The sequence below is a fragment of the Chlorocebus sabaeus genome, chromosome X, assembly GCF_047675955.1.
Source record: "Chlorocebus sabaeus isolate Y175 chromosome X, mChlSab1.0.hap1, whole genome shotgun sequence".
Lineage (NCBI taxonomy): Eukaryota > Metazoa > Chordata > Mammalia > Primates > Cercopithecidae > Chlorocebus > Chlorocebus sabaeus.
Window position 1 is genome coordinate 135,826,095 of NC_132933.1, and position 14,443 is coordinate 135,840,537.

At 40.0% G+C, this 14,443-nt stretch overlaps 1 protein-coding gene and 1 pseudogene across 9 annotated transcripts in view; one reads left to right on the forward strand and one right to left on the reverse strand.

The window, feature by feature from the left end:
- Positions 1-14,443, reverse strand: part of REPS2 (RALBP1 associated Eps domain containing 2) — a 268,818-nt gene that overhangs the window by 110,439 nt on the left and 143,936 nt on the right. For all 9 annotated transcript variants that reach the window (XR_012092076.1, XM_073013858.1, XM_007991152.3 and 6 more), the window contains one exon: positions 5,747-5,808. Coding sequence is in view for 8 of the 9 variants with exons in the window: in XM_073013858.1 (XP_072869959.1) it covers positions 5,747-5,808 (62 nt within the window). In the remaining variant the exon portion in view is untranslated. The remainder of the gene's footprint in view (positions 1-5,746; positions 5,809-14,443) is intronic.
- LOC140710908 (chromobox protein homolog 1 pseudogene) lies at positions 5,817-11,735 on the forward strand (annotated as a pseudogene).

The following is a 14,443-nucleotide window of genomic DNA, read 5'->3' on the forward strand; positions in this document are numbered from 1 at the left end:
TGATCTGAGTTCTTGTCCCCATAGGGTCTGAGTACATCCCCTAAGCTGACCTCATGCCTCCCCAACTCCAGAACCCCTTTCATTGTGCCCTATAAGAACTCATCAATAAAATTCCCTATATTCTCAACCTCTTCTCTATTCCTTCCTCTTGCCCTAATTCAGTGCTTCTTAACTCTGGCTGCACTTCAGAATCACCTGGGGAGGTTTTTAAAACTCCCAGTGGCCGGACCTCAGCACTCCATACCAAAATCTCTGGGAGGGGCTCCAGGCCTCAGCAGGTTTAAAGCTCCCCCAGATGATGCCACTGTGCAGCCACAGGTGAGAACCACTGGGCTAACTAAAACCCTGTCCTTCCGTCAGTTTCTGCTCCCCAGACAGAACTCCGTTGGAAGGGGCTGTTTCTCTCCCACAGCCCTACCGGAAATGGAACTAGAAGTGAGTAGGAGGCTTGCTCCCCGTGGCCACTTCCAGAACACTACAGCCATTTTCCCTACAATCTGGCTTTCTAAATCTCAGGCAGCTTCTCAAACATGCCAGGACCTCTTGCATGCCTGTTTCTCTGCATTTGGGTTTTTTGTTTTTTGTTTTTTTGTTTTGTTTTGTTTTTTTCCTGCAGTAAAGCTCTGTATCTTTTAGCCAGCTAAAAAAAAGTTCTCTTGTTTCTTTAAAACTAATTTTATTGGTCATCTCACCCCTTCCATGAGTCTTCTTGGTCTCTCTAAGCTTAAAGGTATTCATCAAATGCTTCTCCCACAGCGCTTTCACCTTCCAGTGCTATTTTTAGTACTCATTACATTGCTAGTGAGGAATACTTTGTTACATATAAGGTGAGAAATTAGTGGCAGAAATAGGAAAACTCTGAGCACATTAGTCTGCAGGGAACCCCAATTCATCAAATGTGGTGCTAATAGAAAACTTAAAAGATAATGTTTTACACCCCCAAAATCTTTTCTTTATTAAAGATAGTTACACTGAAGCTGTGGCTCTATCACAATTGCCATAAGAAAACTGTCATGAGATCAACACAATTAAAAGGACTTAGCTACTGAAGTACCAAATAGTCCCTTAGCAGATAACGGACCTACTGAATAAACACAAACTCATGGGGCACAGTGGCTTATGCCAGTAATCCCAGCACTTTGAGACGCTGAAGCGGGCAGATCACGAGGTCAGGAGTTCGAGGCCAGCCTGGCCAACATGGTGAAACCCCCATCTCTACTAAAAATACAGAATTAGGCTGGGCGTAATGGCTCACATCTGTAATCCCAGCACTTTGGGAGGCCGACGCGGGGGGATCACGAGGTCAGGAGTTCGAGACCAGGCTGCTAACATGGTGAAACCCCGTCTCTACTAAACAAACTACAAAAAATTAGCTGGGCATGGTGGCGGGCGCCTGTAGTCCCAGCTACTCGGGAGGCTGAGGCAGGAGAATGGCGTGATCCCGGGAGACGGAGCTTGCAGTGAGCCGAGATTGCGCCACGGCACTCCAGCCTGGGTGACAGAGCGAGACTCCATCTCAAAAAAAAAAAAAAAAAAAAAAAAAAAAAGAAAAATAAAAAGATGTTTCTTTTAACTTATTCCTTTTCCTAACTCCAGGGCCCCATCTGTATAACTTAATCCAGATGTTCATATCACTGGCTTGAATAAGTACAACCCAGCTAAACTGCATGTTATGCTGAAAACCTATACTTCATCTCTCTCACTTGATAAAAGAATAATATGCTTTTGGTGTATGTAGAAACGATCTTTATATATCTCTGTATGCATATTGCAAATTTACAAACTCATTTTTCTTACCTACTTAAAACCTGGAAAGCCAGGTTTGGTCTGTCTGTCTATGATCCCTAACTACTTGAGAATAGTAGTTTTCAAATTTAAGAAATCCTCATAAGAGAACTTCCAAAACTCTTTTTTTTTTTTTTTCAAAGGCCCAAGGACCTTCTTGAGGTGCTCTTGCAGAATAAGAGATTGTCATCTTCAAGAACGCAACTATGGAATCTGCACCTCCGGTGAGATTCACTACAAATTCTGCTGCCTCTGAGCTTGCGAAACAGAAGAAAGTAAGTTCACATAACTAGCTTCCAGACCTAGAAGATAACTTTCATTACTACTGTACTTGGTCCCCAGCTTCCTTTCCTCATCTCTCATAAAGTCCTTGTAGCAAGTTTAAAAAAAAAAAAAAAAAAACTCTTGAGATTCAACCAACACAAGTTGGTCTGAAACAGAATTGTTTCTTCATGATACATGAATCCAGAGATATGAGTAGCTCTGAGCAATTTATGAGCCGATTCTACAACTAGGGAACATATAGTAAAAGGTACTGCCAAAGCTAACAAAGGAAAAATATATTACACAAAACAAGCATTCCACTTGAATATTCAACCTTGATAAATTTAAAACAATGTTATCTAGGCCAAATGATAAATTTATCAGAACCTGATTTTACTTTAAAATAGAGTCCTTTATTTTGACCTTTGATCCTTTCCCCATTGCTTGTTTTTGTCAGGTTTGTCAAAGATCAAATGGTTGTAGACGTGTGGTGTTATTTCTGAGGTCTCTGTTCTGCTCCATTGGTCTATATGTCTGTTTTGATACCAGTACCATGCTCTTTTGGTTACTGTAGCCTTGTAGAATAGTTTGAAGTCAGGTAGCATGATGCCTCTAGCTTTGTTCTTTTTGCTTAGGATTGTCTTGGCTATATGGGGTCTTCTTTGATTCCATATGAAATTTCAAATAGTTTTTTCTAACTCTGTGAAGAATGTCAATGGTAGTTTGATGGGAATATCATTGAATCTATAAATTACTTTGGGCAGCCAGGTGCAGTGGCTCACGCCTGTAATCTCAGCACTTTGGGAGGCCGAGGTGGGTGGATCATGAGGTCAGGAGATCGAGATCATCCTGGCTAACACAGTTAAATCCCATCTCTACTAAAAAATACAAAAAATTAGCTGGGCGTGGTGGCAGGCACCTGTAGTCCCAGCTATTTGGGAGGCAGGAGAATGGCGTGAACCCAGGAGGCGGAGCTTGCAGTGAGCCGAGATCACACCACTGCACTCCAGCCTGGGCGACAGTGTGAGACTCCATCTCAAAAAAAAAAATTACTTTGAGCAATAAGGCCATTTTCACGATATTGATTCTTCCTATCCATAAGGATGGAATGTTTTTCCATTTGTTTGTGTCCTCTCTAATTTTCTTGAGCAGTGGTTTGTAGTTCTCCCTGAAGAGGTCCTTCACATCCCTTGTTAGCTGTATTCCTAGGTATTTTAATCTCTTTGTAGTGATTGTGAAAGGGAGTTCATTCATAATTTGGCTCTCTGCTTGCCTGTTCTTGGTGTAAAGGAATGCTTGTGCTTTTTGCACACTGATTTTGTATCCTAACAGGTATTTTATAAATAAAGATATCAATGGTCAAAGAAGCTAGGAAATTGCTGGCTTTAACAAAATTTACCAGCTTTACTTAACTGTGGGCCTCCAAAGCCTTTAGTGAGCTCACTTGCACAGCGACTCTCCCAGAGGGGTAGAGGGGCAGCAGCAGTCTGCAAATCTGTACCACAGAGCCCTATTAATATCTCCCAGAGACTGTTTTATCACAAGCAGTTTGGGAAAGACTAGAATATATAGGTATCCCATACAAGTGGTTAGTAAGACTCTCCTAGGGTCAATATCAACTTGACATGGCACAAAAACTAGATCTAACCATGTGTTTATTGCCCAGGACTTCATATATTTGAATATGTGTGTCCCACTTACAGTGGGTGAAAGGAGGGAATAGGGGAGAGAAATGGAATGTGGATCTTCTGCCTCTGTTTCTTACACACCTGTTCCTAAAATCTGAAATCTCCATAGTTAGGCAGCTGAGCCGGAGGCTTAGGCTGAGTACTGGGCTCACTGTTTATATTGTGATGGGAAATCTAGTAGACAAAGAAGCAGACTCATTCATTAACAGTGACTAGAGAATTCCCAGTTCCCCCACTCAGATCTTTGGTGACTAAGCTCCAAAAGCAGGCAAGAAGCCCACCTCATGCACCTCAGATGAAGACTGCTGATAGCAGCAGCATATTTTGGGACCAGGAAGTAACTACTGGCATTTGTACAGCAAGAGAAAGCTAGGAGGTTGGTTACAAAAGCCCTTTCAGACAGGTCTTCCATGCATTCAACCAGGTGACTCTCAAGCCCCAGCTGTGAACTAGCAGCTAGCAAATGCCTGCTCATTTTGTTGTGACAAAGTCCAGGTTTGCTGTTGGTGTGGAGCAGGAGCCTCATCTCATCAAGGTCCTCCTTAGGGGCCTGTGATGAAAGCCTCCATTGCAAGTGCAATGGATCTGCTATCTGGCTGTATACATAGACACTTAGACTCCAGTGATGGTAACAGGAGGGGCCTTTAGGAGACAGACAGCAATTTGAGAGCTGGCTCTACCATTTACTAGCTATGCCACCTTGGGTAACTTGCTTAGCCCCCATATACTTCAACTTCCTTATCTGTAAAAAAGGGATAGTATTAGTACCGGTATCTACCTCAGAGGGCTTTTGTGAGGATTAAATAATGCACTGAAAGCACTTAGCACAAAGCCTGAATTATTGGAGATGCTCAATAGACATAGCTAATAATTTGAATGAGAAGAAATTACAGCCAAGGAAAGGCTTAGGGCAAAACTAAGGTTTGGCATTAGATATACAGCAGGGACTCAATAAATACTTGTTGACAGTTCAACCAATATCTCTTAAGGCCAATGTTAGATCCTGGAAAGGAGTTCTCGCTGGTTTATATGCAGGTCAGGAAGAAATGGGCTTTTTATTACCCTTCACACTAAAGCAGGAAGCCAATACCTCATAGTATTTGCATCTCAAGGTTGAGTGGATGCTAAAAACCATTTCATTCACTGAAAGAAGGACAAGCATGTGTTAAAAGTGGTTTCAGTGACTCATGAGTCCTGAGATGTCCCCATATGGAAGGATAGCTCTGAACCACCCAGAACAATGAAGTAGAAACAGGGACTGTCTACTGAGAAATTTCCCAACATTTTCTGCCAAAAATCAGAAAGGGTCTTTAAAGATAGAAAGTTTCTTCAGCAGCAATTAATAAAAGGAAAGATCTGTAGCACCATATACCACACTCCATGGATTTACTGTTTCCTTCTCATTTTCAGCTCTGCAAAGTATTGATGAGTAAGGCCATAGTGGCACATGTAAATAAGGCAGAATTAATTTAGGGGTAAAACAGATCTTGGTGACATGCTCTCCCACTCCTGCTATTTCAGCTTTTTGTTCTGAGGAAAAGTACCATCCTAAAGAAAGCACCATAGTCCAAAACCATGGCACTAACCCCATGTTGATAACCATTTATTTTTCGTTTATGTAGAATTAACACAGCTCCTAAAGTGCTGACGAAAATATAGGCACTCAGATTGCACATACTATACAGAAAACCCATGTCCTACCTCCAATCAGAGAGAGGCCCCTTCTTCTACTCTTCTCTGGGGATGAAAACAGATGTGCCCCTGGACAACCAAAAGTGAACTACTATATGTATGCTTGGTGGCTTATTGAGGAAACTTTCTTTTTCCACGTGAGGCTGGGGAGCTGGCTGGATGAGAATAAATTAAACCACTCTCTGCTCTCTTCACAGGGTATCAGCTTGGGAATCTCATGGACCTGATCTATGGCGATCAACCCTTGCAAAGAAGCACAGCGATAGGACAACTTCCCTATCACCGAACAGTTTACATAAATCAAATATGTCTCCTACCTGTGATGGACAAGGTCTCGGAGGGAGCGCAGGTGGTGGGGGTAACAATCCTGACTTGGTAGCTAAAAAGAAAAACACATACTGTTAAGGATCACCCCCAAAAACAAACAACAAAAAACTCTTACGCTTGTTAACTTGGAATGGCAATGGCATTTGCATTTAACATCTTTAAGTTTTTACAATCCTTTTGAAGGCTTAAGAAAAAAGAGTACATGTTATTTCTAATCCCTTTTTCATTTTCATCCTAACCCAAACTCAAGTATTTATGTAGGCTGTTATGATTAAGATGACATAATAAAACTACAGAAAAGACACCTAAAACGCAGCATGGGAAAGGTGGTCAATTCCTCATTATTCTAATGTTATTTAGTTTCAAACAATCTAGGACAAAAGTCAGAAAGGGTCTTCTTTGATTTCTCTCATATTTCTCCCCAGCTCTCAGCCACTACACTGCTCATTAGCTCAATGAGTAGGCTACAGAAACTAAGGGAGCTGGAACCCAAATGAGGAAGCTTGGCTACCCTGTAAATGCTCCTGGGAATGGATCTGAAAGCAGTGAGGGAGGCTGACAGTGATGGACTGAAATGATATTTAGGTATTCCTCAAAGACCTCAATTTCTTTTTCTCTCCCTAATATTTATTATCAGGGATATCTAAAGCTGTTTCCAAAATAATCTGGCCACATCTGAAGAATCTTTACAAAGTACCAGTCTAACTTGAAATTTTGTGAGATACAGAGAATACTGGGTTAAGCCAAGAACATCTGAATTGTACCTTAGCAGTGAAAATAAACAGCTGCTATGAAATTATAAATAAAGTTCATAATAACACACAAGAAATAAGTTTAGCATTACACACTGGCAAGTTAAACCACATTCTTTACAAACTCCTTAGAAAAACACCATCATCCAAATAACTATATGTAGTTTATTTGCAAATTTGTACTATGCATTTGGACAATCTTCTGTGCCTTAAAAAATAAATCAGAGCAATGTACCAAGAATATAAAAGATTTTGCAAATTACTGTTGATTTCCCTTAGCTAGCTGGATCAGACAAGCTAGAAGACGGAGTTTGGTGTGTTCCACAAATGTAACTCAGGGTAATATCACAGAGATTTTCATTTTGAGCCAGTGCATGGATATGGTACAATCATGTGGGCCTATCTATGATTTCTCTCAATCTGTCTTTCATTAAAATTTATGAAACACATTGGTGGGTCAAAACTCCAGAGGTGGTGAGACCTTGAACAGCTGTCAATAACAAAGCACACAGCAGGAGAGAATGCTGAAAGTCTTCAGGAATTATTCATCTCAGGGTTCCTACTCTTTAGATCCTCACAGATTGGACCTTTAAAATTAATTTACTTTCAAAATAAATGAAACAGGCCAGGCATGGTGGCTCATGCTGTAGTCCTAGCACTTTGGGAGGCCAAGGTAGACGGATCCCTTGAGCTCAGGAGTTTGAGACTGGCATGGGCAACATGGAGAAACCCCTTATCTACAAAAAATACAAAAATTAGCCAGGCTTGGTAATGCAAGCCTGTAGTCCCAGCTACTTGGGAGGTTGAGACGGGAGGATCACTTGAACCCAGGAGTCGAAGCTTCAGTGAGCCATGATTGTGCCACTGCACTCCAGCCTGGGCAACAGAGTGAGAACCTGTCTCATTCATAAATAAATAAAATAAAATAAAATAAAATAAATCTATGCAAGCTTCTAAGGGAAAGGCGAAGCAATTGTATTAATGTGTGTTAAAACAACTCTTTATTAACAAAAAAGAGGACTATACAAGATATGATGAGCCATTTAATTAAATCGACTTCTGCTTCCAGCCAAGATGAAGTAACAAAAAGCAGATTTACCCACCCATTTAAAACAACCAAAGACACATAGAAAAAAAATATATATGAAACAACAGTTTTCAAGGCACTAGAAAACCAGACAACAAAAGACAGTGACCCCTGAGAGAGAGAAACCAACCAGGTAAGCCCTGTGGCTGACTGTCCCTACTCACTGCCTTGAGAGTTATTAGAAACAGTATTTAGATCCTGATTCGAATCTCATTAAGTTCTTTTGTATGATTTAATTTTTTTAAAAGACAAATACCCTGCTCTTCTAAAAGATGATGTGTGCATCTATTTCTGAATACACTTTTAGATAAAAGCATGTCACCTACAACACCATTTATTGGGGTTTATCAGAAACTGCCCCAAATATGAAGAAGAAATGGGGTAAAAGACTGAAGCCATTTAATATGGAATCCTGTTTTAGTTTCTCACAATTGAGCTTCAAGCAACAAAATGGTATCACAAGTATGTGTCCGTTGTTCATTGTGAACCTCTCATTGTAAGAGTTGGCATAGGTTATTTTCCTCATTAAATTCTGAGAGCATTTTTTGGGGGAAAGCCCCCACACTTCTATAAAAAATATTATACTTGACAGGATATCACTCTGTTGCCCAGGCTGGAGTGCAGTGGCATGATCATTAACACTGCAGTCTCAAACTCCTGGGCTCAAGAAGTCCTCCCACCTCGGCCTCCTAAAGTGTTGGGATTACAGGTATCAGCTACTGTGCCCAACCATATTAAATAAATATTAAGAGCAGCTTTGTTTCATCTTTTCAGTACCTCTGCCATGTTTTTTATTTTTCCAGTCTTACCTAGTTAGAATTATCTACTGTAAAAGTTGAATTTCAATGGCGATAATGGGCATTCTTGTCTTTTCTTGATCTCAAAGGGGAGCATTTACTAGCTCACCATAGGGTATGGTGTTGGTGTTTGCTGTAGGTATGTTGTAGATACCCTTTAACAGATTATGAAGGCGGTGTGGGCAGCGGGTAGTGGGCAGCACAGAGTGCAAGTCTCTTTTGTTTGGCTGAGGGGAGGGCCGTTGGCTGAGGCCTGTGGTACGCCATTTCAGTGAGGGGGTCCACTGTGGCTACCCTTGCTGCTTTTCTGAGCGCCACTCCCGCAGCTGACCTGACATGCCAGTAGTGCAGCACCGATTCCTCTCTGGCTCTCGGGTGCTGCTCTGAGCAGCATCACCCTTTACACCAGAAAGCTGGCGCACGCTATGGGGAAAGAACAAAACAAGAAGAAAGTGGAGGAGGTGCTAGAAGAGGAGGAACAGGAATATGTGGTGGAAAAAGTTCTCCACCCAGTGGTAACGGGCAAAGTGGAGTACCTTCTAAAGTGGAAGGGGTTCTCAGATGAGGACAACACATGGGAGCCAGAAGAGAACCTGGATTGCCCTGACCTCATGAGTTTCTGCCGTCACAGAAAACAGCACATGAGACAGATAAATCATAGGGAGGTGAGCACAAAGCTGATTATGATTCTGAAGATAAGGGAGAGGAGAGCAAACCAAAGAAGAAGAAAGAAGAGTCAGAAAAGTCACGAGTCTTTGCTTGGGGTTTGGAGCTGGAGCAGATTATTGGAGCTACAGACTCCACTGGAAAGTTCATGTTCCTGATGAAAGGGAAAAACTCTGATGAGGCTGACCTGGTCCCTGCCAAGGAAGTCAATGTCAAATGCCCACGGGTTGTCATACCCTTCTATGAGGAAAGGCTGACATGGCGTTCCTACCCCAAAGAGGATGATGACAAAAAAGATGACAAGAATTAACTCTCCTGAGTACCAGTCCCTGTCACATCTGACTGTGGGTTTCAAGTGGGAAGGAAAGTAGTTCTACTTGTCTTAACACCACAGAGGTGGCTTGAGAAGATGCCCTTTGAAGAGCCAGTATTGTTTCTGTGCCCTGCAGCAGCCCAAGTGTTTTAAAGCCATTCCAAGTTGTATAGTTTGCACATCCATCTCAGTGGAGGGGAGGGGGATAAGTGCTTCAAAGCAACCTTTTCTGCGCTTTGCTGAGAAAAAGCAAAGGACCCTCTATGTAGGACAAAACTTGTAGAACTGGGTGTGTGGGAGAGCAAAAACATACTGTAGATAATCAAAGAGCATCTCCGCAATGCACAACTTTCTTCCCAATAGTGTTAACTCTGCATTTTTACAGCGTAGCACATGTGTAGTTTTTGGCTATTACTGGTGTATTATGTGGGAGAGGGAGTAATGGGGAGGGAGGAAAGGAAGATGGGTAGCATCATTTTGATTAAAATTTGGGGCCTGATAGGGGAAATGTGAAGCAATGCAAAGAACAGAAAACTAATGATTTGCTTCTAGTCCAGAATATTTTACCTTTGAAAAAAATGTCACTGGCACCATAAATACGGACTGTGAGAGACTGTTTAAAAGCTGTGAATGTCTGAAATCTATAAGCCAAAGTGTTTCCTGCCTAAACTTAATGCACTTAGTCCCACAAAGGACTAAGCCAGTTAATAAGTTACCAGAGTTGCCATTTTGGAGATGGAAACTGACTGAGGAAGGAAGGTCTTTTATTGCAGAGTATATAGTACAAGCAGATCATTCTGCCTCAGAGGTACTAATTCCTGAAATTAGAAGACACTTTCTTTTCCAATAATGAAGTTATAAATATCAGCTTGTTCACCCTAGCTACTGGCTGAGGTGTTGGGGTGGTAGAGGAGATGGTAAGACAGGAGGGAAAGTAAAGGGCCCACGCTCTTAGTTGGGAGAACTTTTGCAGCCATTCTCTTTTTTGAGCTTTGAACACTGAAACCATTGGTGGCAGGGTTCAGTCACTGATAGCACAAGTTTCACTGAATTGATTCGAGAGTTGAATGATTTCAAAACTCTTGGTCTCAGGAGAAGATTAAACTTTCATACCGGGCAGTGGTTCACTTTAAAACACACACACACAAAAAAAAAAACAAATAAAACCATTTTTTAAGAAATCCTAAGAAGTAACTGATACCCAAAATGCTCTGTCTTGAGTCGTGAGATCCATCAGTTCTTGATATCATCTAGACTTGGATCTAGAGCTACATTGTAAAATCTTTTTAGGCATGTGTTAGATTTCTTTGAAAACTCTGTTTGAATGTAAACTTCATACCACACTGTCAGTTTTTATCTTAATAAAACTATAGATTTATAATCCCTGAAAAGAAATAGATTATTATGAAAATTCCTATCCTTATTTTGAGACTTCTTTTCAGGATAATTTGTTGTTGGATTTTAATCGGAGCTATAACTCCAGCCACTGAGATGATGGTATGATTTTTTCCTTATAATTTGTTAATGTGGTAAATTACATTCTGGATTGTCTAATATGAAAACACCCTTGCAGACCTGGATAATCACAACTTGGTCAGGTTTTTGTATCTGCTAGATTTGGTTAGCTGATATTTTATTTAGGATTTTTGCAACTATCTTCATGAGTGAGACTGGCAAGTGATGTCCTTTCTCATATGGTCCTCTATTATGCTTCATTCAGGTGGACAGCACCAGCCCCCAACCCCTACCATGCCCTGTTTATACTCTTAAATAGGTTGTATAAGATTGGAAATTTTTTCTTGAATATCAAGTAAAAATTTTCCCAGGAGAGCCACCTGAGCCTGGAGTTTTCTTTAAAAAAGATTTTAAACTAATGATTCTACTTCTTGAATTGTTATAGGACTCTTCAGACTTTCTAATTCTTAAGTCGATTCTGATAAATGATATTTTTCTAGGCATTTATTGTCTAAAATTTCAAATTTATTAGCATAAAGGTGTCCATACCCCCCGTCTTATTATTTATCTTAATCTCTGCATGTGTAATTGTCTTTTCCCATTCCTTATACTCAAGTTTTCCTTCACTAATCTCAGCCGGCATTTTGTCAGTTTTGTTACTCTTTTCAAAAAACCAACTTTTAACTTTTTTGAGTCTCTGTATTGTATGCTTGCTTTCTGTCTTATTAATGCTGCTTATCTTCTTCCATTTACTTTCTTTGGGCATATCTTGTTCTTTTTCCACCTTAAATTGGTTGCTTAGTTCACTAATTTGTAGCTTTTCTTTTTTTTTTTAATTTATTTTTTATTATTATACTTTAAGTTCTAGGGTACATGTGCATAACGTGCAGGTTTGTTACATATGTATACTTGTGCCATGTTGGTGTGCTGCACCCATCAACTCGTCAGCACCCATCAACTCGTCATTTACATCAGGTATAACTCCCAATGCAATCCCTCCCCCCTCCCCCCTCCCCGTGATAGGCCCTGGTGTATGATGTCCCCCTTCCCGAGTCCAAGTGATCTCATTGTTCAGTTCCCACCTATGAGTGAGAACATGCGGTGTTTGGTTTTCTGTTCTTGTGATAGTTTGCTAAGAATGATGGTTTCCAGCTGCATCCATGTCCCTACAAAGGACACAAACTCATCCTTTTTTATGGCTGCATAGTATTCCATGGTGTATATGTGCCACATTGTCTTATTTTTCTAATGTAAGCATTTAGGGTTATAGATTTTTTTCCAAGTACCTCCTTAGTAGAATATCATAGGTTTTTATTTGTGATATTATCACTCAGTGCTAAAAGCTTCCTAATTTCCATTACAGTTTATTTTATGATGTCTAAAGTACATCTTTTAGAATTTCCTTAATTGAGAAGTCTATTAGCAGCAAACTTAGTTTATTTGACTGAAAAGTCATTTTTCCCCTCTTGAAAGAGGATTTAATTGGGTATAGAATTCTAAATTGACAGCTATTTTTTCCCAGCACATTGATGGCAACATTCCACTGCCTTCTGGTTTCCACTATTGCTATTAAGAAGCCAGCTTTCAGTCGAATCACTCTTTTGTTAGATAGACCATCTTCTCTCTGGTTGCTTTTAAGCTCTCCTCTTTGTTTTTGGTACACTGAAATATCAAACTTTATCCTATGTCTGCACATGTATTTCTCTATCATCATTTTATTTTATCACTTTGCTTGAGCTTTACTGGAATTTCTGAACCATGCAGCAACCCATTAATTTTGGTCAACTCTCAGTGATTCTTTAAATGTTGTCTTTTTACCATTTTTCCCTCCCCTCTCCTTCAAGAGCTTTCTAACTGTACTGCATTCTAAATAATTTTCTATGATCTACTGTCCAAGTAACCACTTCCCTCTTTAGCTGTCCATTTAATGTCTAACAAAATCCAGTCTTCAAGTTTATTTTACGGAATTGTTCTTTTCTAGAGGTTCTATTTGGTCTTTTTTGAAAATGCTTTTTCATTTTTATAATTTCTTGGCCACTCATTTTCTTCCTCTTTTCTTTCAACATATTTATATAATTTCAATATCTTAGGGCTTTGTATTTCCTGTTTGTTCTTGCTCATTGTGCTTCATTTCCTATTGTGTTTAGCAACCTGTGACTCTGAACTCATATTCCTTGGAACTTTATAGGAAAACTTTGAGGCATATGGAAAGTGAATTCCTCTTCCCTCTACTGCTTCTGCCAGAAACCTGAGGGTACTATCAACCAGGGACCACTTTAAACTAAAATCTTGGCTTGATACTGTGTAAAATTCCTCGTTTCTGCTATATGACCCAACGTTTTATTAAATGTCCTATCCAAAGACTTTTGAGTATAGATAGCAGTTCAAATACACGCAACTAACCTCACTCTTAACTCATTAACACAAAAATGAAGAGAACTGTTTAAGCGCTCTTGTTTAAATTTGGAACTGGGAAAACAGATGAGCAAGTGATAGCTGACTAGACAGATCTGAGAAAGCAGGGAGCAACCAATTTGTACCACAGAAGCCCCCCAGTTCTCAGGAATTGGGGGCATCAAACTCCTTTGAATGTAGGGGTAAAATGAAGAAAGCAATAAAAACCTAAAGCTATGAACTAATAGTGGATTTATTTCCTATCCTTCAGGAAAAGGGTATACTTTGACAAGACCCTTCAGGATCTGGTTCTAGCTATTCTTCATGATGTTTTTGGCTTCAGGGGTCCTACTCTTACAGTCCCCTCTGCTGTAGTATCTATGCCTTATATCTGTCTAACCTGATAACTCAAAATACAGTATAAGTGATCAACAAATATTTCTTTAAACTATCTTAAGATCTATAGGATTATGTTCCATCCTCACAAAAAAGAAAAAAGAAAAAAAAATGACTGATCAAAGCACTTTAGGAGCAATTAGATCCCGAGATTTTCTCCCACATTCTGCACAGTTTCAGTATGTTTCTCACTCCAGCAAAATGCTAGATATAGTTTTCTTTTCAGGGAAGGCACCAGGCCCAGATGAAGGCATGAGGGCCGTGCTGAAAACAGACAGATTCAGTAAAAATATGCACTTTGGATGCTGAGATTCTTCCAGCCTTCTTCCCTTCTGCTCCCAGACTGCTGCTTCCTTCCAGAGATTAGCAGAATGTGTTCCAGAGAATCAGATCAGCCAGGAAGAGACATCTAAAGAATTGATATCAAGGGATCTCCAACAGGACAGCCTGGCCAGACCATTCTACCATGAAGCCAATAGCTGGCAACTTCCATCAATTTGCTCATATATTCCAACCAACTTTTTATCCTTCATTATTAAATATAAGTGGATGACTAAGTATTACCAGACATCTGCAGAAAATGTTCTAACCTAAGGTAGTGATCAATAAAAACAGGAAGAAGTGACCCCAAAGAAACAGACTAGACCTTTACTAGGAGAAAATGTTAAAATATATATTATTAATATCATCAGAATGATCATTAAGTTTATTCCAGAAACACTTAAACACTATGTGGGAGGTATTGTTCAAGGTATTGGGAAAATATCCATGGGAAAAACAGGGGAAAAAAGCTACACCCTTATGAAGCTCATACTCTACTGAGAAAA